Raw genomic sequence first — 23,149 nt, forward strand, 5'->3', positions numbered from 1 at the left:
CCACTGTCCCCCAAAAGTGGGAATGGGGCCTGGAGGCATTAGGGAAGAAGATCTGCTGAAGGGGCAGCCAGGACACAGCAACTGGAGCAGTGGGATGATGGATGGGGGGCAGAGTTTGGATGAGGAGCCCCAACAGAGAGGCAGAGACAGGGAGTCCAGGGGTAGAGAATGGGAAGGGGAAGAAAAGTAGCTGAAATCTGGGGTTTGGAGGTAGAGAAACAGAGCACAGGAACCAAAGAAGAGCTGACAGATGGAGGGCTCTGGTACTGCTTTCAAGGTGGGGGAAGAAAGCTCTGCAGGTGCTGAGGCTTGGTAGGAGAGGGTGGTGGGATTGAGGCAGGGGATCAGAGGTGCAGATGGGACCAGCAGGAGGGTTGTTGGGGTTATTTTTGCAGAAGGTAAATGGAAAGCTGCCTAACCTAGTGCTCACCCCTCCAGGCAGGGCTGCAGCCCAGAATCTCCCAGTTTCCTGGTTTCTCTCCACTCCTCAGAGAGCTGTACAACTCTTTGGTATGAGATGTGTTAGACCCCCCTGTTTATCCACAGTTGTTATATTCTGCTGTTGTCATTGGCCACTGTTGGCTCACTGGCAGAGGGATGTTCAGGAGATGGGGGAGCTTTAGCTCTGCAGGTAAGTCCTGAGGGATCAAGGATCAAGATGCTTAAGGGGATTTGTTATTTTCAGAGTTGTTTTGCTGTTCCTAAAAAAATATATACAATCCCATGCCACAAAAACTATACAGTCTCTCCCACATATTCAAAACTCCTTCATGAAGTAGCAGTTTTGGGTTGGTAAACTGAGCATTCAGATGAGTAAAGGCAGGATCCATGCTATATTTATACTTTTGACTATCTTGCACTCTGTGTTTTCTATCACACTTGAGGCTTTTTTGGTGCACAGACAAAATTATTGGAGTGTTAAATGATTGATTTCAGTAGCTGGTTTCATTGTCATTGTTCAGCACCTGGATGAGATTTCTTAATTTCAGATTAGCTTAGACCTACTCCAAAAACAGGTTATTTTTTTTTCCTCCTGGTTGTGCTTTGAGTTTTCCTCCAATGGCTGGATCACTCTTATTTTCACAACATTGCTTTAAGAAAAGTTTGTATTGTCCCTATTTCGTAGATGGGGAGCAGAAGAATAGGGTAAACTTCTAAAAGTATCCACTGAATTTTTTGAGCTCCATTTGGTATATTTTGGATGAGGGTGGCTTGTTTTTTCATTCCCCCTGCAGTGTACTGGGTTGCAGATTGCACTTTAACTCAAGTCAAGCTGTGTTCCAGCTGGGAGTGCCCAGGACTTTTGCAAATGAGGCTGCAGTCCAGGCTCCTGGGAAATGAGGAACAGGCAATTAGAGACTACCTGTGTGGCTGAGTTGACTTCCTGAACTTTGCAGGAGACCTCAGGAAGGGACAAGAGCAGAATCCAGATTTTTGAGAGTAGCATCAGCTGTGGTTAAACCACCAGATGCTGCTTTCTCATGTTGCACTTCCCAACATCTGTGTGAAATGAAGGGAGAGGCTGCAGACAGCAGTTCCTGTCACTGCATCCCAGCTTGGTTCAGGTTGTACCCTGGGGTGAGGATGAGGTTGAAGAGGGAGGAATAGTGTATAATAATATTAGCAATATTCAGGTTACTGGAGGACCTTAATCCTGGAATTCACTAATGTTAGAAGGGCAATTTTAATCATATTATGAAATCTGTATTTTGGTTTTGGTAATTATGACAAAGGACTGTTGATAGCAATTACATTAATGGTTCTTTTTTTTTTGCTGCAACATTTTATTTAGTATGTATTTATTGAGAGGGTATTAAATGGTTCAGAGAAAACAATTTAAAGAAACAATGGAACTGGTGAAATTGCTGAGTTATGATGTGTGAACAATTTATATTATTAGGATTTATTGCAATTTCTGTGTTGAAGATGCCAAATAATTTATACCAAAAACACCCCATTGCAGTAAAACTTAAAAAAGTGACATCCAGAGACAGTTCTTGTCCCAAAAGAGGTGTGTGTGACCCAGAAAAAGATCTGAGATTCCTGAGTCTGATCTGAATGGCAAGAGCATTTTTTGACCAAGCCATAGCAGTTCATGGGTTGCCTGTTTGTAAGTAATTTATTCTGTCAGAAAAGTCCATGGTGTAACCTTAGAGGCAATTCCAGGGCCATGAGCTGCAGAAAGCTTGGAGTCCATGCCACATGTGAAGTCTGTATCACACAACAGCCTTCAAGGAACACTTCCAGAAATCCTGTGTTGGGAGGGTTGTTGTTACTTCTGTCAGTCACTTGCAAGAAAGTCTCAGTCTTATTCCTCTGCTTCTCTGAAGCCTTTCCCCTGACCCTAAAACCTGGGTCTTGTCTGCTTTGCTGCTCATTTATTTATTTTTCAGTCAAGAACATGCAGAGGATTCAGTTTTCATTTCTTTTTCTTCACTTTGTTTTACAAAGTTACCTCGTTTGCCCAGACTGGATCAGAACTTCAGGGTTTTGAAGTGCCAGGCAGTTTCTCTTCCAGGTGCTTCTGTGTGTGTGTGTGTGTGGAACACACTGGAAATGGTCCTGGTGGGAAAATAAGCCATGCAGGCCGTGTTGTCCCTTCAGTGGCATGGCACTGACAGCTTTGCCAAAGACTGTTCATGTATCTGAAAAGTTCAAACACTGCTTGGAGCGTTTGAACCAGCTGCCCTGTGTGCTCTGAGCAAGGAAGAGAATCCTTATTTGGGGTTTGGTGGGAGAGATGGGAGGCTCCACAGGACTGGGACAGAGGGAGGGAAGACATGGGATTGTGCATGTGATATCTGCTTTCTTTTATGTGTTATATTGGTAGGACTACACGGTGAGCTGCTGTGTTAACTTTGCCCAGATAATAAAAACTCAGAGACAGGATATCTGAGCTAAAGGTACAGTAAATAATGAACATGCAGTGAACACAATAGATTATTGATGATAAGAAAATCTGTGGCAACAGTATTTACAGGCTAACAGCAGGGAGATCATTTACAGGCTAAGAGCAGGGAGATCAGCAAAGATAGGCTGAGGAATGTGACTTTTGACTGGATGTCCTGAATTTTGGGACAGGTGACAACAAATGTGTTCTGGAAGGTTTGCACTGTCACAGGAGATGATGTTATCAGATGTGGCCTAGATAAAATCTGGACTGAGAAGTACTACAAGAATGTATAACACTATAGAGTATTTATAAATCTGTAGTCTTTAAATTTGACAGTGTCTTTGCAGAATGCAACCTTTAAATTTCACCTTTAAAGTGTCAGAGAGCACTGAGATTTTAAATATCTTTCTCTCTTTGGCTTTTGCCAGATATTTGATGGGCTTTGTACCTTTTGCAAGGTACATAAGACGACCGTGTGACTGTATCTGGGAGAACAAAGCTATTGCAAGTATTGCAAAACAACCAGGGATTCAAGGCCAAGGCCTGCAGGTTGTCAAGCAGAACAGAGCTCAAAGGTGGAGAGCATTTATTTACAAAGTTCCAAAGACATGGACACTGTGCAGCTTTAAAAATTGCTGTCAGACCTTTTTTTGGGCAGAGAAAGAGGTGGGTTATAGGTTGTGGCTAAATGTCACAATTTCCTTTTCCAGCTATGTCTAAAGGAGGACAGCAGGCTCTGCTGCTCACTTCACTTGATTCACATTCTTAGGTTGGTTTGACTCCATCTCTCTCAAAAGGCAAGATAATTTTTCTTTCTGATGCAGGGGCTGAATCACCCTGTATTGGAGCTTGCCTTGGTAAGCATGTTGCAGAGTTAAGTCCCAAGTTCTTGTGGTTTTTTCGCCTGAGGCTCACAGGGATGCATGAGTGGAACAGGTATTTCTGTACCAGTCCCTTGGGCAATGAGCAGTAGTATTTTTCCAGCAGTGGCAGTGCATATTCTAGAAGGTGAGAGCAGCTCTGGCCTGGCATCCCCTGACACCCTGTGAGAGTCCTGGTGTGCAGCTCTCTGACTCTGCCAGCTGTCGGGAAACTTGTCTTCTGTTCTCATCTGAACCCCCTCGTGCTGCCTGTAAGGAATCCATGTATCCCTGAGGAGGTTTTCTTGCTAAGGCTCACCTTTCCTTCTGTTTTGTGATAGTTGTTCTTAGAAATATCTCCCTTTAAAACTGAGCAGGAAATGGTATTTTGACTGCATGAAAACTTTATCGAATACAAAAATTTGTATTCCACAGATTTAGAAACACCCAGGAATGTTTTGTTTTAAAACTCCTCGTGAGAAATGAGAATAGCCATAGCCATCCCAAAACAGTGGTTCCCCTCAGCTGGGGTCTGAGAAATTCAGGGCTATGTCCCTGCTTTGCCAGCTTGTGTTTCAGGGATGGAAATTGGGAGATGTAGCACATGTAGGCATGCAAGGAATTCCCTGTAAGAGCTGGAAGGACTCAGGTAGTGAAGTGGAAGATCTAATTCAATCAGAGCAAGGATCTGGAAGTGGATTTCTGCACCCAGACTTGATAAACAATTAGGCTGTTGGTTATCTGATATGTAAATCCAGGGTCTCTTGGTGGTTTTGAATGGCAGTTCAGTCCAGGACCTGTGAATGCTTACTGCTAATCTGCAGTATATATTTTCATGTGGAAACTTCTAGTTTTGACTAAAATAGTTCTGATCTTGCAGTTGGAAATACAGCTAGTGATAGATAATTATGAATTCTGGCAGAGCACCCCCCCATGTTCAAAATAGTTTAGAACAGTCACTGCTGAGAAGAAACTGAACCTTCAGGAGCGTTGAGGTTTAATGCATCAAGGTTTGAAAAATGTCTCCAGGTCCTGCAATAGTTGGTATCATTATTTTGTATTAAGAAGTGTTTTGAAATGGGTCACACTTGAGCTGGTTGAGCTCTCACTGCAGAGTTGTGTGATGAGAACAGTGTATCACTGTCCTCATGTTCTTTCACTGGACCTTCAGGGATTCTCCTCCCTCACCCAAGCAGCAATGGGAGTCCAGGAGCCTGTGGAGGCAGGGATGCTGGGATGCTCTTCAGAGCTGCTCTGCTGCTGGTTGTGAGCAGCCCTTAGAACTTCCATTAGTGACTAATGGGGGGCAGGAGGGTCCAAAGTGTGTCTGTGAACTTGGACAAATAACCCCCTCCCTTGGTTATCAAGTGCTAAAGACAAACCAAGAGATGGTTTCTAAAGGTTTTCAAAGCAGCCACTGCTTGGAAAAGTGTTATATGGCCATATATAAATAAACACACGAGCATTTTTGGGAGATTAAGGAGAGGGATTAAGCCATGGAACTTGAAATTCCCACCACCTGACAGGTCCTGGACAAAATCCTGCATATTAAGCAGGTATCAGCCAGATCTTATGGGGGGTGGCATGATGTTCAAAGTCTGAATTTCCCTCATCCCTCCAGTCTCCACTTGGGGATCTGTCTTCCTGACTGGAGCACCATGGCTGAGTGCCTTCTCCCCTTGCCACTGCCTGCTGGGGAGAGTTCAGTCTGCTCTGCTGAGGGCCCAGCAGCTGCACACCCAGACAATCTGTTTCTCTGTTAACATGGCTTTAGTGTGGGGATGTTTTCCTGTTTCCCTGGTGTGTCATGTCTAGGGGAATGATCCTGGATGGCACATTGCTGCTGGGAAATCACCCCCTCAGAAGTCATTAGTGCTTTCGTGGGGCAGCTGTTTCCACGGTTCTAATGTTAGTTGGAGACAGGCAGGTGGCTTCTGAGTCCCTTTTCTCTGTTGCCCCAGGTTTCTCACTCCCTCCTCCCCCTTCCTCAAGCCCAAACTTCCCTCTTTCAGGAACACTGACTTGTGGAAGTGAGCCAACATTGCAGATACTGCTGCAGGGAGGGGGGGAAGGACAGTGCCTTAAGAAAGGGAAATGGATCTTTGCTTCGGCTTGGAAAGATGAAAAGGGTTTAAATCCTGGACTAGTTTTTGTTTTTCATCAGTGCTTTTGCTCCATCTCCTTTTTCTGACCCCTGTGCAGTCCTCAGCATGGTACTGCTTTAGCCAGGACATCAAAACATCAGACTTCCAAATATTCCTGGGATCCTCCTCCTCTTCCTTTTGCATGTACAGTCATGAGGCAGCCAAGACAAGGCAGGAGCAGAGGAAATTATTCAGGAACGTAAAGGAAACGCTTTTGATTTTGTCTCCAGGGAGTGAGTGCTGGGACAGGCAGGGTGGGAGCCTGGATGGGGCTGGGCAAATCCCAGGTTTGGATGAAGGGGAGCTGTGGGTCAGGGGGGGTTTAGGTTAGAAGGATGGGGCATTTGCCTGGCGAGGGAATCTCAATTCATGTTGGCTTACAGGGTGTTAAAGGTTCCTGAAAGGAACAGAGAAGGACTGTCAGGCTGTGTAAGAACTGGCAGCTCCCAGCTGTGTTCTAGGAAGTGTGTGTTTTCCAGCCTCGTGGATATTAAAGAGCACTCAGTCAAGTCGTGAGTGCTGTGAGGCATCAGCTGCTCCAGGAGTGTGCTCTGGGCTTGGGAGACAAGTCCCATTTCTGATTGCTGGATTCTGCTGCTGTTGTGGAAGCAGAGCTGTAACCTGGGGTGGCTGAGCCAGCACACCCAGCAAAATCAATCAGTGAGGATTGCAAAATGAATAAGTTTTACTGCTCTGTCACCTGCTTATGTTGATTCCATCTGTTGAATTCCCCCTTCCCCCAGCATATTTTTTCTTTCCTCTCCTATGTAATAGTTTACTTGGCTATAGAATATATATTCAGACAAAATAAGGACAAGAAGTCTGGGGAGAACAATCTACTTTTTCTCTCAATGGCTTCCCTTGTATTTCTAGCCTGTGCTGAATGCTGCAATAGTTTTGTTTCTGTTCACAGTCACACTGTTCTCTGTCATGGCTTTGCTGGACACAATAAGCAGTTCCAGGGATCTTCATGCCTGATGGACCTTTAAAGTTCCATCCACAGAGCTACCTACAGAGCTGTGACTTAGAAACAGATACAGATCTTTGCTTGAGAATGCCAGTGGCAGAGCTTGTACAAACCTCAGTGTTGGGATTTGAACAAACCAGAGCAGTGATTTGAAGCCCTGGGGGAATCTTAAAGATTGCTGAAGGTTTTAAGGCTTTGTTTGATTTTTGAAGACAAGTCAAGTTCCCACAGGTGACAGCTTTTAGGACTGAATGTTTGCCATTACACTGGCCACAGTCACTCCAGTTAAAGATTCCCAGGCACTGGGTCAAGGCTCAGTATCTCTTCCATGAGAGACGTGAGGTGCAGTTGCTGTCAGTGCCACTGGTATCAGGAATTCAGCAAGTCTCCCCTTAAGGTAGTGCTTCAATGAAGTAGATGAGCCCCATGGAATGGAAGAAGGAAGATTTGAGAGTACTTTGTTTATTTCTGGGCTCTTGTGTTTGGATGGTTTAGGAATCCTTGAGACAAAGATTGCAGCAGGAGAGAGACACTGCTTGGTGATGAGACAGAAGGCACAAAGGTGGGTGTAGAGAAGGGAGATGGCGAGGGAGAACAGCTAGAGATGAGAAAGAACTGGCCTGGGGTGGCACATTGCCAGGCTTTGCATGCACGGATGACAGCCTGAAATTCATGTGGAAGGGGATGGGGAGTCAGCTAAAAGGGAGTTTAGGTGTGTGGGCACTGGTGTGAGAGGACAAGATGTTCATTCTGAGTTCTGCTGCCAAATGATGGGGCCGTGGAGAACAAACTGAAGGTGTGGGGGGATGTTCCTTGAGGTATCAACTCAGGGGTGCAGAGCAGGGTGAAAGGACAGACACGTGGGAAGTGCCCTCAGCAGGAATCCAGCTGCAGCTCAGAGAGCCTCTGTGTGCTGGGGAGGGATGTCAAAGCCTTCCTGGGAGTGATTTAATCCTCATGACTGTACTCACACAGGCAAGGAATACCGAGAAAGGCTGGGGGACAGCGGGGGTTCCTCTTGGAGCTGCTGTCATCTGTGGTTAATGAGATTAAACAGGTTGCTAATTTCTGCTTCTGCCTTGTTCAGTATTATCACATCTGTGTTAAGGTTGATAATGTTTATTAACATGAAGGCTGGGAAAGAGAACATCAGACCTGGATCTTCTCAGTGCTGCTTTTCTCTGCTCTGTGCCTCCTGCCCCATCGTGCTCCAGCAAAGGTGTGCCACGGGTCACCAATGTTGGTGTCCTTGTCCTGCTGTCCCACACAGCTGTACAGATGGGGTTCATGGTTCTTAGCACTGAAATGGCCTTTAGAGCACTCAAATATCTATGATATTTGCTCTTTCCCCTTCTTGCTGTAGCAAATGTGCGTAGAATGCAATGGCTGTTACTGCTGCAATAATTATGTTGTTGAGGAATTTTGTTTCTTTTAAAGAAAAAAGGAAGTGCAACACTATAACAGAAATGCCATATTATTGGTAGGAGGGGAAGTTAGGGGTGCTTAAAATGGAATTTAGCAACTGTGGCTGTCAGTATTGGGAAGTGTGTGAGAGGGTCACACCCTGGCAAACACGTGTTCCATCCCATTTCGTGGCCATGGAAAGGGCTGGTGTGGTTTTTGGAGGTATTGCTGCATCACAGTCACTGCACAGAAGAAAGTCAAACATAAAGGAAATACAACTGGCACTTCAAAAAACAAATGGGAGAGTTTTTTGTGATGGCCATAGTTCTCATGGAACTGCCTGGCTTGGTCTCAGATTGGACTCAAGACAGCTCTGGCTCCTGGAAGGCAAAATGTGTCCTCATTGTGGGAAATTTTACTATTACAGAATCACAGGATATTCTGAGTTGGAAGGGACCCACAAGGATGGCAGAGTGGCAAAACTGTTGGCTGGAGTGTATATCTCAAAGTTTTAAGTCATCTTTTATATCTTTGATTCAAGGTGTTGCTCACCTAGAAAATCAGGCTTACAGTCCTGAATTTGTTTTAGTGTTTTATGAGTAGCTAAAGTCAAAAAAAGAGAAGTTTGATGGGCTCAAGGTCTGAGGAAGTGCCACAGTATTTTGTACTGCTGGAATTTTCTTACCCAGGAAGTTTCACAAGCAAAATCTGTTCAAACACTGAGATGTATAAATTACTGAAGCCAAATCACCAGATTCCTTGTTATCAGAATTTATAACTCATATCTGGCAAGAGTAAAGTTTTTGTTGAGGGTTTTTACCTCTTTTTCTTGTCCCCTTTTAAAGGCAAACTTCATATCAGACACCAGAGTGTAATTACACAGTAAAAAGTGTCATATTTTCAGCTGGGATTTTAGATTTTCTTTGCCTTGGAAATCTAGGAAGAGTAAAAATAGTGGCAGAGCTAGAGATTATTTTATTTTAATCAGAGATGAGTGTGTCTGAGTTCAGCAGATCTCCCCAGGTGCTGAATATTGACTGCAGGTACTGAATGCAGTTATCAGTGCTGGCTAAACAGCAGCATTTTGGGGTGGAAATTGTCATCAGGAGAAGGTAGAGAGAAGAGCTGATTTCTAGGCCTTCTTGTATAAACAAGTGTTTGAGGATATTCTTGTCTGGTAACAACATGCAAGTAGCTGTTGGTGATTTATTTTTCTTTTAAAATACATGTGCAGTATTTTGAGTACAACAGAAGCTGCATGCAGCTGCTTTGTAGCCTGTCACAACTGAGTATAACTGGCATCTTATGCTGCCAGGAAGAATTATTTTTCCCTCCACACAGCAGAACAAGCACAATATTAAATGCAAAGTAATCTTATGGTTGTAGCAAAATACATAATGTGCTTTTTATTTAAATCTTTCTGTGCTGATTAGTGTTGAGTGTGCAGTTGCATATGTTTGGCACTGCAGTTCAGTAGATTCATGTAAGGTTATCAGAGAACCAGGAGAGTGGCTTTTCTTTGTGGGCATTTTTGCTGATTTTTGTGCTCCCTTTTCTGTTGCCCTCATGTGTGCAAGGGGATACCTTTGAAGTGCATAGTGGCCCCCAGCTTTGCCATTTCAGTTGTGTTTGCTGTATTCCCACTAACATTTATGAACAAAGACAGCTGACCTTTGCAGAGTGAATGGCTAGTTGCACGTGCAATTAGAGCACTGATAGTGGTATGTCTCATTTATTTACCTCAGGTTGTAGAGTCATACTGGGTGCCTGGTAGTGATTTGAGTACTGCTACAACAAATAAAATTCAGAACCACACCAAAGTTTATTTTTGAGAGACCTGGTTGGTTCCCTGCAGGAGAGAGGCTTGGAGCAAAATCGTATTTATGTGGTGTGCACTCTCTAGGGATGGAGAAGCAGGAGTGAGTGAAGTTCTGCAGCAGATTTGTTGTACATCCAGCTCACAAACTCTTAGGAAAAACCCACATCTTTCTGTTCTTTTTCTCTTTGTCTGTCCTACTCTTTCTCCTGTTTTCCCTTTAAATCATGTGCTTAACAAATTCAAAGCCTTGTGTGTCAGCAGGAAGTTGGTCTCAGTGTGGCTCTGACACCACACACAAACAGTCCTTCCGACTGCTCTCCCTTCTCACTTGTGCTGGCAAAGGACCAAAGGTCTCCTGGAGCTTTTGCCATTTCAGGGGATCAGCTGAGTAGGGACTGGAAGCCTGGAGGGAAGAGGTGGATAGAGAAGGGTCCTTCAGTACAGGCAGTAAACCCCTGACACTCAGTGGGTTAGGAAAGATGAGATACCCCAGGCAGGAGTGTTGGAGAACTGTGCTACTCGACTGTCGCTGCTGTTATTGGCTTGGAGGAGGCCTCCTCTGGGACTGGCTCTTACCTGAGCACTGATGGGCATGCCAGGGATGCCAACAGCTTGGACAGCCCTGCAGGAACTGGGATGACAGTTTGTTTGAATGAAGCCTCCAAGCAGGTTCAGTTTGGAACAGCCTGAGCTGGGTTTGAAATAAAAGCAGAAGAGTGAAAGGTTTAGAGATGACCCAGTACCTGTGCCTGCCCTGGCTTTATCCCCATTTACAGACCTGCGCTTCAGTACTAAACAATTTGAGCACAAATGTGTTGTGTTCTTTATTTTAAGAACAAATGCAGTGCTTTCTCTGAGGTTTGCAGGAGTGGATTCCCCCCTTGCTGGGCTGCCATTGCAGGCACACCGTGGTTCCTGCTGCAGCTCCCACTGGCACTGCTGCTGCACGGAGAGGGAAACCTTGAGCAGTGCAATTCCTGGAGCGTTCGAACACAAAGGATGGCTTTATCCCTTATGAGGAGACCTGGAAACAGATAAAGAGTGTTAACATTGAGTTAATAGATGTAGTGCAAATAATCAGGATGTAATAAGAGACAAAATGTCCAAAGCCATAGTGATAGCTCTTTTTTCTTGTCTGTTTTTTTTCCCCTCTTCTCTTTGTAGCATAGGGGAGGAAGGGGATGAAAGAAACATTATCCAAGCCTCCTTTTGCCATCAGCCCCTCCCAAATAAAGACTGAGTGGAAGAACTGTTCTGCAGCAAATGGTGTCAGATTCTGTGCATCAGCCTGAATTCACATTCCCAGTACATTCCTTATTTGTAGGATTCAGCATTTTTGTAACAGCTACACGCAAAGGGGAAAGAAGGCAAAAGAACCGAGACATTTAGCCACTGAGACCTTTTCCTTCCCAGCTAGAGACATAAATAAAGCTGGATAGAAGTGCCTATATGTGAATATAGAATAAGTGCCTCAGTATTGCAGGCTGAGGACCCCTAGGACTGAAAGTTTCTGCAGGTCCTGTTTCTCTTTTAATAACGAGCAGCCTTCCTGTGGGAAAAATAGCACAGAGATTATAAAACTGATTGTGTGGTGAAGGGGAGTTCAGGGTCTGGAGTCGGTGCAAATAAGAAAGAGATGGTTGCAGTGTCAGGTGATGCTTTAATATGGCACGTGCCATAAATGAGAACTGAGCCTGTAGCAGCTCCAATCCAAGCACAGCAACTGTTTGGAGCTAGGAAGAACTGCTGAAGTTTAAAATAAATAAAAAAGCACATGTAGAGGTCTCAATCCCCTATGTAGGGAGCAGATAGCAGGTCTAACAGGAATCTATGTAATCTGGCAGTGCAGGATTAAAGAGAAAGTCACTGAGAAGTGGTGGTTTCCAGTCCTTAGCCTGTTTCATACCCGTGCCCATGGATATCTTCTCTCTGAGTTGTTACAGTTTCAGAGTCCAGAAGATCACTTGCTGCTCCCTGGAGTCCTGAGGTTGTTTCCTGTATAGATCAGACCATTAAGGTATGAGGGTTCCTGCTGTCCTGCCTGGTGTACGGAGCTCGGAATCGATGGAAAAGCTATTAGAAGATACTGTGTCACTTTAAGATACTGTGTCACTTTTTAGTCTTTTTTTTTTTTTCCTTTCTATCGGGAAATTCAGCGCAGGGAGAAATTTCACAGGGCTGGTCTTCCAAGCTGCAGTTTAGAATTTGCTTGGCAGTCACTCACTAACCCGAGTTAGGCCATTGCCCCAGAGGAAGAGTTCAGGCCTCCCTGCACTGCCCAGGCCCTGAATTGGCAGCACATCCTGGAGTGTCTGCTGGCATCTGCCCCGTTGTTCCTCAGGACCAGGCTGAGCACACCCCATGGTGCAGCTCTTTCCCCTCTGCAGCTTTTTCAGATGTCGAGGAGAGTTGTGTGAATCACATCTTGTACTTTCTCGCCTTCCATCACCTCTGTTTTTGGTGACCTCCCTGTGAATAATAATACCTGTTCCATCTGCTTCTTTCAGGCAGTGGTTCAGTAATGCTGAGCTCCAGCACAACTCCAGTTTTGTGCTGTGCAGCTCCTGGTCCACACTATGACTAACCACACACGGGGGCATCCCCTCGCTGTTGTGCAAAGGCTGCTGTGCTCTGTGTCATTTGTCTCGTGAAAAACTAGGAGATGGAGGATGTTTCTTGAGGTTTTGAGTTGGGCTGGGTCCTGATCCTGCCCATAGCCTATTGTGAGAGCTCTAGGGGGGTGTCTGGGGGCTCCTGTTGACAAAGCTGTTCTTCCCTCAAAGCACTGTGAACCAGCAGCACTGCAAAACTTACCTGAGACTCTGGGTTCGTTCACAGCCTCTGCACTTCTATAGAACATCAGGGAACCTGGCTGAAGTCTTATGAAATCTCTTGCAGCAATAGAAGCACAACTGCTCTTCAGGCTCAGGAAGGTGGCAAAATGTCTGTTTAGGTTTTTTGCAGGTTTTTGAAAATTAACCATACGTCTAAAATTTCAGTCTGTGTTTCTAAATCATCACCTAAATTTTGCAGAAATTAGTGCTTTCAACCCTGCCTGGCTTTCGTTTTACAAGGATCTGTGTCTCTAAGATGTCTTAAAAGGTATAGTTATACCTTTCAGTTTTAGACTGAGAGAAGATTTAATTTATTTTTAAGGTTCAGAAGGAGAAATCCAAAGGTTAACAGTTGGCTGATGGATCAGATGTTGCTTGGTATGTGTTTCTGCCCTTTATTTTTGAATTTCCTTTTCTCTGCTTCTCCAGGTGTCATCTTGACATGAGAACATTCAATCTTGGCACTGAGGAGTGCAGAAAACTTACTTGTAGGGGTGGAGAAAAGAAGAGTTTCTTTGTGTGTATCAAAATGATTTGTAAAAGCTCTTCAGAGAGCGAGAATTCAGTTCTGTGAGACAATTATCAGAAGTACTTCGTGCAAACATAAAAACCAGCACAAGACACACAGATGATAGTGCAGTTACATTAGTAAAGAGAATGGGAATGTCTGATTAGTAGCAGAGGATAGGGAAGAAGGTTTTTGAAGTGTCCTGCTCAGAAGTGGCATTAATCCAGCAATATCCAAGCAATGAGCCCTGTAAATGCTTGTCTAAGTGCCCTGGTTAGCCCTGAGGGTGTTTGGGCTTCGCTGGGGCACACGTAATTTAGTGAACTTTTAAAGAGACCTCTAGGCACCAGCCCAAACTGAGAAGGGCAGAGGGGAAAATGCTGATGGACAGTCCTACTGAGCTGGAACACAGTGGCTGTGAAGGAAAAGCTGCTGAATGGGCTTATGGTTGAAAGAAGTAAAGCAACTGCACTTGGACTCACTAATGGGCTTTTTGTCCAAATTGGAGCCATCTCTTTCTTTGGGAAGTTATTTGTGTTGGAAATCAGGCCATAGCCAGGCTGGAGCAGGAAGGAAGAGGCGGATGGTGATCTCAAAAGGGTGTGCTCTGGGAGCAGAATGACAGCTGTGCAAGAAGTAGGTTGGCTGCGAGGGCAATGAACTTGGCAGTGAAGCTCCTTCAGCTCCTTGCACTGCTGAAAATGTGGTGTCCTGCTGGAGCCCTCGGAGCAGAGCTGAGGGAGCCCAGAGGGTGGTCATGGTGGTGGGGCTCCCTGCCTGAGGAGCCAGCAGCCCTCCTGAGGCCACCTGTCCCCTCCTGCAACCTCTCTGTGCTTCACAGGAATACAGAAATATGCTCTCAGCAGAGGAGTAGTTGTCAGTTGTCACCCTTTTCCTATTCCCAGCCTAGAAGAGAAGCCATTGACCTTCTCTCCAGTCATTCCTGAGCACTTCCCCAATCACATCTTGCCATGTTACTGGGTCTGCCTTGCTGAAAGAGGTGTTGAAGCAGCAAAGAAGTGTGAGCTTTTTCCCCAGTGATGCAAATGGTCTGTGTTGGAGTCAATAAAGAAACCAGAATTTGTGTCTTTCTTCCTGTGACCTTTGAATTGTGTATTTCCCTGTACTGAAAGGTGCCTGTGACACCATTTATGGCTTAACTTGGCTGTTAGATGGAAAAGCAATCTCACTTTCCTGCTCTGATTCATAGGTCCCTAATGACAGGTTACTTGGTAATTCTCGTTTTCAGCAATCTCTGTGCAGTTGTGTTTTGACTGGGACCTGATAGAAACATGAGTGAGAGGAGCTTCAGGCTGAGGCCTGATAGTGCAGCTATGATACTTTTTATTTGGCTCTTTGAAAACACTTCCCCCACAGCTGTTGTAGGCCTTTTCGAATGTGAACACATCAGAGGTGATTGTCCTCTGCTTGTTTTTTATTCTGTTTCTCTGCATTTAACTGTGCTTTTTATGGCACCAGTTTTGTTTGTGCTCCATCATTACAGTGATTATTACTACAGGGCATAAAGTATGAAACTCGGATCACAGCCATGTTGTGTAGGAGCAACATAAATGTGCAGTAAAGAGAGTCTCTGTCACAAAGTGTTAGTGGTGTCTGGAGAGATGAGGCAGAGAAGAATAGGCACAATGCAGCAATGTGCTCCCATTGCACAAAAACTCAGCTGTGGAGTCTGGGACAGAGCAGTCCCTCAAACAGGGAGGGACACATTTGGTTGCAGGACCAGGAAAGATGAGCTCTTATCCCCCTTCTGGAGATTAGTGCCTTTAAAATAAACTGGCCTTGCATGTGACAGAGAAAGTTCAAGCATCCAGTAGTCAAAGGTCGCTTTCTGACCCTGATGGGATCAGAAATTTAAGAAGGACATTCAGAGTCAGTGTAAAAGTCCTCATTGTTTCAAATCTCACTGAACTTAAAGAATTTACATTACACCCAGAAGTCTCTTCTCCCAGCAACTGGGGGCAGGTGGGAGGATTGTTGTCCTTAGCTGGGGAATTCTCCTCTGTTTAAAAGGATTGCTGGATCTGGCACTGGGTGTTGTGGTTTAGTGGTGTGGGTTTACAGTGGTGGTGCTGGGTTGATGGTTGGACTGATGATCTTAAAGGTCTCTTCCAACCTTTATAATTCTATGAAAATACTGCAAACAAGTAGGAAAAAAATTGCAGTTTCCCATCCAGAAGTGGGTAAGATAGAGCTGTCTCCACCTCAGATTCCAAATCTCTCCTCCCTGCCACTCAAGACCCTTCTCAAGCTGGAAAGTTGGGCAGCCCAGAGAAGGTGAAGATGTTGTGATGGATTGTCATCCTTTGGCTGGAGGAAGTGTTAAGAGTCCTTTGCTCAGTCAGAGCTCATCTTTGAGCTCCAGCACACGTAGGTACCCGTTCAGAGCAGAACTGCTGCCTCCCTGACTTTGCTCTCTCCTGTTTCTTCACAGCTCCTCTATGACAACCCCAAAGCCCGTCAGGAAGTGGAGTATCACTGGCGAGCGTCAGGGTGTCCTCACATTGTCCACGTCCTGGATGTTTACGAGAATATACACCATGGGAAGAGATGCCTCCTCATTGTCATGGAATGGTATGGACCAGCAGGAGCCCCCCACCAGGCATTGCTCTTGGAGGGGTGGAGGGAGCTGAGGGAGGAATGTGTTGGCTTAGGTGGGAGTTAGGGGGGATTTCTTCCAGCACGAATTTGGCTTGCGGAGCAAATCTTTCCTCATTGTTATGGAACTGGTAAGGAAATGTGTGTCTGCTCCAGCCATCTTGTGGGATGGAAGAATGAGGAGCCTTAACCAGAAAATAAATTTTCCTTGTGCTCCATGACAGTTGTCCTCATTAAAGCATTGACATTAATACAGTCTTGAAAGACATGTCTCTATAAATACAATGCACTTTGGTTGTGATTGACTTCTGACTTCAGCTGTAAATCCAATGATCCAATATGATCCTTCTTGCTACTGTTTTGACTCTTAACTTTTCCTATTCTCTCCTTGATCTCTAATACCACAGTTATTGTCTTCTTCACTGAGGACAAATTAATACTCCTTTGAGGTATCTTTGTTTCTTTCTTTTTTTTCTCATCTCCAGCCCTTCCATAAAATAAGACTATTGTTGGCCTCCCAGTGCCAGTGTGTGTGACTTCCCAACTATGTGTGTCCTGTTCCCTCTGACAGGGTACATTAAACTGAGAGCATGAAAACTCCCTGTTCTTGTTTTGTTTTCTACTTATTCCATCCCAGAATGGCTTTCTGCATTGATTCAAGTGAGTGTGATGTTCAGGAAGCACTGGCAGAGGAGGCAGCCTGTAATCTTTGTTATTTGCTCCTGTGGTTCTGTGTGATTATATGGATGCACAGTCAGGTGTTAATTTTGTGGTTTCTGCTCATGTTAAGGTGGGGTTTCTTTTGTGTTCTTTGTTTCAGCATGGAGGGAGGAGAGCTGTTCAGCAGGATCCAGGAGAGAGGAGATCAAGCTTTCACTGAGAGAGGTGAAACATCACAAGTTTAAAATTAAAATTTGTGAAAGATTGCTTCTTCTTTTCCCTGTCCCCTTGCTTAGTCTCCTTATAGGAATTTTTCTTTGATTTGATTTTTGGTGGTGGTGGTTGTTGTTATTATTCTCTATCCAACTCTGTATTAAAGAGTTATTTTTTACAAATATGGGAAATTCTTCCTACAAATCTGCTCAGCTTCTTCATTTCTGAGCCACCACAGCCTCTGATACTCTGAGCCCTGGTCTCCTGCCAGACCACCTCTGGCACGATGAGCACAGCTCCTGCTGGGATTTCCCTCTGGCTGTCCCTCAAGCAGCATCCCTGTGCACAGCTATGCTGTTAGGCCACGAGGATAATGAGCAAATCACACTTGAAACATCTCTTATTCAAGGGTTTTAAAGCACTACTTGAAAGGAAGTGTTATTAACCATGCTGTAAACAAACCTGCTTGGCTGCAGCAGGGACTGCGTGCAAGCTGAAAGACCTGCCGTGAGCAGGGACAGCTTTAATGGAATCTCACCATTTTTATTGTCTTTGCTATTTATCATTTGCAGAGTATCACAGGAGTGCTTGACTGTGGCTCTCCTTGCCACCTCACAACAGTCAAGGGCTTGTTTCTGCTCAGGAGTGAAAACAGTGGTGTTTGTAACACGGCGCTGTTTGTAACTGGGGTCTGACAAAATGATTAGAAGAAGAAAAATACTCACCTGAGCTTGGAAATTACTGTGACTTTTTTTTGCAAGTCTGGTGTAGAGGTGCTCAGCTTTTTGATCCTGTGTTTCCTAGCCTGAGCTTGGAAATTACTGTGACTTTTTTTGCAAGTCTGGTGTAGAGGTGCTCAGCTTTTTGATCCTGGGCTTCCTAGCCTGGGATGAATCCTTTAAGTCCCAGGAGAGACTTGTGTAAGGAAAATGAGCATTTTTAGGATTTGTTCCTCTCTAAAATACAAAATTCCAGGGGGAAAACTGGTTTCATGAACAATAGTGACTGCACTCTACTAAAACCATTATTTTTCTACATTGTATAGCATTGTGTAACATTGTAAATACTTTTTCAGAAGTCACTTGGGACTGTTAAACAAAAACCCACCTTCATTCTTCCCTGAGATAAATGAGCTCTGTTCCATTGGATTCCCCAGGTTTGCTGCCTGTTTATGTAGCCACAGCTTCCCATTTGGAGCCAGGTTTTTTGGCCTGGCCAGGAAGGAGGAGATTGTCCAAGGTTTTCCCCAGAGAATATGAGTGTTTCTGCCTTTGGATTGTCCTTGCCCGTGATTGTGTGGTTTCAATGTCAAGCCATGTGGAAAAGGATTCCCAGTTACACTACAAGAATTTCTACCTTCTCTCTCAGCCCTGCAGCTGTGGGTTCTGCCCATGCAGAAAGCAGAGGATCAGGTTCAAGTTTCTGTTGTTTCCCTGTCAGTGGAGATGTGATATAATGCTCACGTGGGAATGTCATTGTTCCTTGCTCTGAAACCTGTCCCTATGTAACTGACCCCTTCCAGACTCCCAGAGCACTGCTGTTGCAAGGCAGCTCACACCACTAGAATTTCTCACTGGGGTTATGTTAAATTTTAGAAATGTACTATTTCAAAGGTGGCAGTTTGGGCTTTGTAGAATAGAACTGTTGATTTTGTTTCTCCTGAGAAAAAACTTCTAACAACAGTGAAGAATGAAGATGTGACCTATCCTAAAATTACTATATTGTTACATTGCTCTCTTTTTAGAAAATCTGTTAGATCCTCCTCCTCCCCCTGAACTAGAAGCTGAAAGGACATGTCCTGCACAGTCGGGGATATGTCCCGGCTGGGGGCTCATTTCCCAACAGCTGTTGCTTGTGTACCTGCTCTGCTCTTGCAGCTTTTTTTGGTGAGCAAATTAAAACTCAACTTTAGAGGCTCATAAAAAGAAGTCTCAGCCTCAGTTGGGTTGCAGTGCAGCTCAGGAGGAGGCTGAGCAGCCGGGGAACCGGGGGATGGTTGTCTGCAGAACCAAAACACAGCTGCTGGGGCTAATTTTAGGGTTTCTAGTCTTGACGCCTGCCCTGTATCCCAGCAAGCTGTTTGTAAGCCATAAGCATTCCCAAGCATGTCCCTGAGTTAAGGTGGGAATGTTAATGTGACCTTTCTCGAAAATTGTATTTATAGAGGCCTCTGAAATCATGCGAGACATCGGAACAGCCATCCAGTACCTGCACTCCATGAACATCGCGCACAGGGACGTCAAGGTGAGCCTGCAGGGCTGTGGCCAGAGGGAAGGAACCTGTGGCAGAGAAAGAAGTGGGCAGTGGTGGTTTAAACAGAGCTGGGAGTGCAGTCAGATGGCCAGAGTGTTCCTGTTCCTCTGCCAGTGTGAGAAGGGATTTGTTCACTAGTTTGCAAGTAGTCCAAGGTTGGAATATTCATGTGTGCTAATGCCTTGCAGTAGAATAGGGAATGCAGAAGAATCTCGTGATAGTCAGACGGTTAGTTAAAGAGGTACTACCCCTTTGCAATCCAGTTAATTAGTAAGAAAATAACACTGCTTGAGGTAAACTTATACTACATCCCTCTGTGTACAGTCTTTGCCAGTTACTAGTCCTTTTCAGCATCGTACTTGCCTAAGAAGAAAAAAAACAACAAACAAACCACAAGAAACTTCAAACCAAACAAACAAAAAAACCCCAACAATACCAAATACCAAAACCCCCCTTCAGAGGCAGGAGAAACTGCCTATATGGGAGGAATAATACAGATTGTGCATCTAACCCACTTTAATGATATATGTAAATATTTGGGAAAACAGAAAGATCTCAGTTGCTGCCACATGGGACACTTTAATTAGCTAAAGTTTGAACCCAGATCTTGTTGTAGAGATTTGGCAGTGTTTGTAGTATTGTACTTTATTTTCATTCTGTAAAGTGCACAGCATAAGCAAAGCCAAGCTTGCTGCACCCATTGGGATGGGATGGGATGGGATGGGGAGCAGGTCACTTAAAGACAGACTGAGGGATCAGATTGATTCCACAGTTCTGAGTCTGTGAGTTTGCTACTGATATTTCTGTGTGTTTGGCTGGAGGGAGAACTGCTGTTGCATGTGTCACCAAGGGGCAAGTTTGAGGGTTCTTCAGGTAGGAAGCAGAGAATGGCTTAACAGCTCAGAGACTAAAAATCTCTTTGCTTTTGCAGAGCCGTGTGCCATTGCCCGTCAGCAGCACAGGAACTGAAGCACTTGGCCCCAAACACTCCATACACACACTCTGTGAACTAACGTAGAAATGAGTCAAATAGATCCTAAAGCTTATTTTCTTTAAAGCCTTTCCTCCTTCTCTATGTCCCTAAACACTAGCATGAGCAAGGACATAGCTTCCTTATGACTGAGAAACTGGAAAACAAGTTCAAGTAATTGCAGATTATTTGGAGATGTCCTCTTGTCCCTGTTCTTGTGCACAAGAGTTTGTATTTCCCTCTGTGCCACTTCTGCCTGTATGGAATGTGAAGCAAGGGTGGAATTAGCTCAGGTTTCAGGAGACAGAGGACAAGGGAGCAGAATGTGTGTGTATGAGTTAATTCTGAGGGAGTGGTGTCAGTGGCTCGTGGAGAGTTTGTTCTCTTGTCCTCCACCTCAGCTAGGTGAGAGCACAGAGTGCTGGGGGATCAGCTGCTGTTGTCAGACAGATGGATCCCAGGAAGCACAGGGAACTGGGAGAGGCTCAGGAAGCCAGATTTGATGCCCATTGGACAAGATGAGAGTGAGTCCTGTGGTTTGCCTGGAGGGAACTTTCCATGTGCTTTGGAGGGGATGTGATGGAAGTAAAAAGACCCAGATGTTGCTGGTCACCCAGGCAAGCAGGAATGGTTTGACCTGTCAGCTCCTTAGATTCATCTCTTCATTGTTTGGTTTATCCTTTCTCTCCGTGGCCTTTCAGCCTGAAAATTTGCTTTACACATCCAAGGACAAGGATCCTGTGCTCAAACTCACAGACTTCGGCTTTGCCAAAGAAACCTCTGTAGTGAATGCGCTGCAGACCCCCTGTTACACTCCTTACTATGTGGGTGAGTTCTCCAACAGGCATTGCTTGTGTTTCAGTCTGTCACCCATCCCTGTATAGTGGGTCTGGGCTGTAGGAATGGGTGGGAAATCTTCTGTTGTGGGTGTAACATAAAGTGCCAGCCTGCAGGGTTTAAACTGGGATCCACCCCAAAGCTAGTCTGGTTCCAGCACAGTTCAGTGCTCCTACTTTCTTGCTTGGTTGTGGAGGAAACAGCCTTCACAGGAGATGCAAATGAGGATCAAGGAGACAGAAAATATTTCTTCTGATTGCGCTTGAAGTAATCTTGATGTTGCCTCTGAAAGCCATAATTTGAACAGAGCTTCGTGATTATTTGGATGTTTCCTTGCAAAACTTCCCTTGGCTTAAGTAATGCAATGAAAGAGAACAGGGAGAGTATTGCCTGAGCTGTAGAACTTCTTTAGGCTGGAAAATACAGTAATTAGTAATAAAACACCTACGTGACTTAATCACAGCTGAATTTTCCCTGCATTTTGTCCAAAGACAGAGCTCTGTGTAATGAATGCCACAGCAGACTGTCCTTTGTGCACTCATTTTAGAGTCTTGAGTTAATGGTCATTCATCAAATGGTATGACTGAGACAGTCCATGCTTGGAATTTCTTTGGTGGAAAAAGGACTTAATTTTTTTTGAAAAATTACTTCTCTGATGAAACTTCTTATAGCTTTTTTTATTGAAAGATACTGTTATTCACTGTTACCAGATAATTGCATTAGCAATATTCTTCTTCTCATGCCTTCTATATTTTTGTAAGCTGGGTTTAGTGATAAAATGTTAAGGAATTTACACATATATGATTTTGTGCCTTTACATTTGTATATAAACATGCTGACATTTCCCTTCTCAACACCTTTTTATAAACCAGCATGATTGCTCATCTGGTTAGTGAATAATTTTCCTTACAAAATCAAGCTCCCTGCCAGTTTACCTGCCTCGAGGGGGGGGGGGAAATTCCCCTCTAAATGTATCTCTCTCTAATTTTGTTACTTAGTGAGTTGCATTTTTTAATGCCTCCTATATTTGTTGTTGGAGTGTTCTGCTAGTTACAGGGTGATGGAGATGAAAGGAAATATCTGTACTCTGTTGATTTCTGGTTTGAATTTTCTCCAGCCCCAGAAGTCCTCGGTCCTGAGAAGTATGACAAGTCATGTGACATGTGGTCATTGGGTGTCATCACATATATTCTGTAAGTATTTGGGGAGAGTCTCAAAGAACAGAAAGAGGAAACATCTTAAATCTGCACTTACAAGTAACTGGTCACGAGGATCACGCAGTCTGCGTGAGCTGGAATGAGACTTCTTCAGAGATGAAAGGACTTTCCTAGTTATAGAAATTCTCTTGTCCACTCTTACAGCCTGTGTGGGTTCCCTCCATTCTACTCAAACACTGGTCAAGCCATTTCTCCAGGGATGAAGAGGAGAATTCGGATGGGGCAATACGGGTTTCCCAATCCAGAGTGGGCTGAAGTATCAGAGGAAGGTAACAGTGCTCACTGTGCTGCTGGGTGGTGGAGTGCTTACAGAGAGTCTGTTTCTGAAAACCTGTCTTAGCTTTTGTTTCCCTTTCTTTTGGAATTTAAATCAATTTTTTGTAAGGTGATACAGAGAACGACTGGGAACTCAGATACCAGCCAGCAACCTCGGTGCTGCAGAAAGTAAATGACTACTGAAAGCTTTCTTTCAAAGTCCAGCTCCTGGTAGTGAATGCTGAGACTAAACCCTCTGGAAACAGAAGTCCTTAATCCTGAGAAAGGAGGCAGCCAGGACAGCTGGAATGCAAGCTGAGTTGGAAGAAAAGCAAACTGTCTTAAGAACTCTTTCAGTCTTTGCCCTCCTTGGTGATCCAGCCAGCAAGGATGGCAAGTTTTCATGGTAGCTTTTTGGGATGTGGGCATTTGCCAGCCACCACTTAAATCAAGGTCAACAATTTATTTTGTGTAAGTCATTGATCAAAAGCTGCTGGGCTCAAACCAGTGTCCTGAAAGTGGATGTTTTTGATTGCCTCCTATCCTGACAGTCTCATAAGCTGGAAGTCTCACCTGCCCATCATATTAAAGAGAAAGGTCAGCAAGCTCTGGGCTCATCTGTTTTTCTTACAAGCCCTTTATATGGCTGTGATCCTGTTCTTGTCTGCTGTTTAGCAATAACAAATTATGGCTGGATAA

At 44.6% G+C, this 23,149-nt stretch overlaps 1 protein-coding gene across 7 annotated transcripts in view; it reads left to right on the forward strand.

The window, feature by feature from the left end:
- Positions 1-23,149, forward strand: part of MAPKAPK3 (MAPK activated protein kinase 3) — a 124,547-nt gene that overhangs the window by 94,048 nt on the left and 7,350 nt on the right. For all 7 annotated transcript variants that reach the window (XM_032699563.1, XM_032699566.1, XM_032699562.1 and 4 more), the window contains 6 exons: positions 15,882-16,021; positions 16,866-16,930; positions 19,083-19,162; positions 20,843-20,969; positions 22,096-22,171; positions 22,340-22,464. In XM_032699563.1, coding sequence (XP_032555454.1) covers positions 15,882-16,021; positions 16,866-16,930; positions 19,083-19,162; positions 20,843-20,969; positions 22,096-22,171; positions 22,340-22,464 — 613 coding nt within the window. The remainder of the gene's footprint in view (positions 1-15,881; positions 16,022-16,865; positions 16,931-19,082; positions 19,163-20,842; positions 20,970-22,095; positions 22,172-22,339; positions 22,465-23,149) is intronic.

Source organism: Chiroxiphia lanceolata, chromosome 11 (assembly GCF_009829145.1).
Source record: "Chiroxiphia lanceolata isolate bChiLan1 chromosome 11, bChiLan1.pri, whole genome shotgun sequence".
NCBI classification, from domain to species: Eukaryota; Metazoa; Chordata; class Aves; order Passeriformes; family Pipridae; genus Chiroxiphia; species Chiroxiphia lanceolata.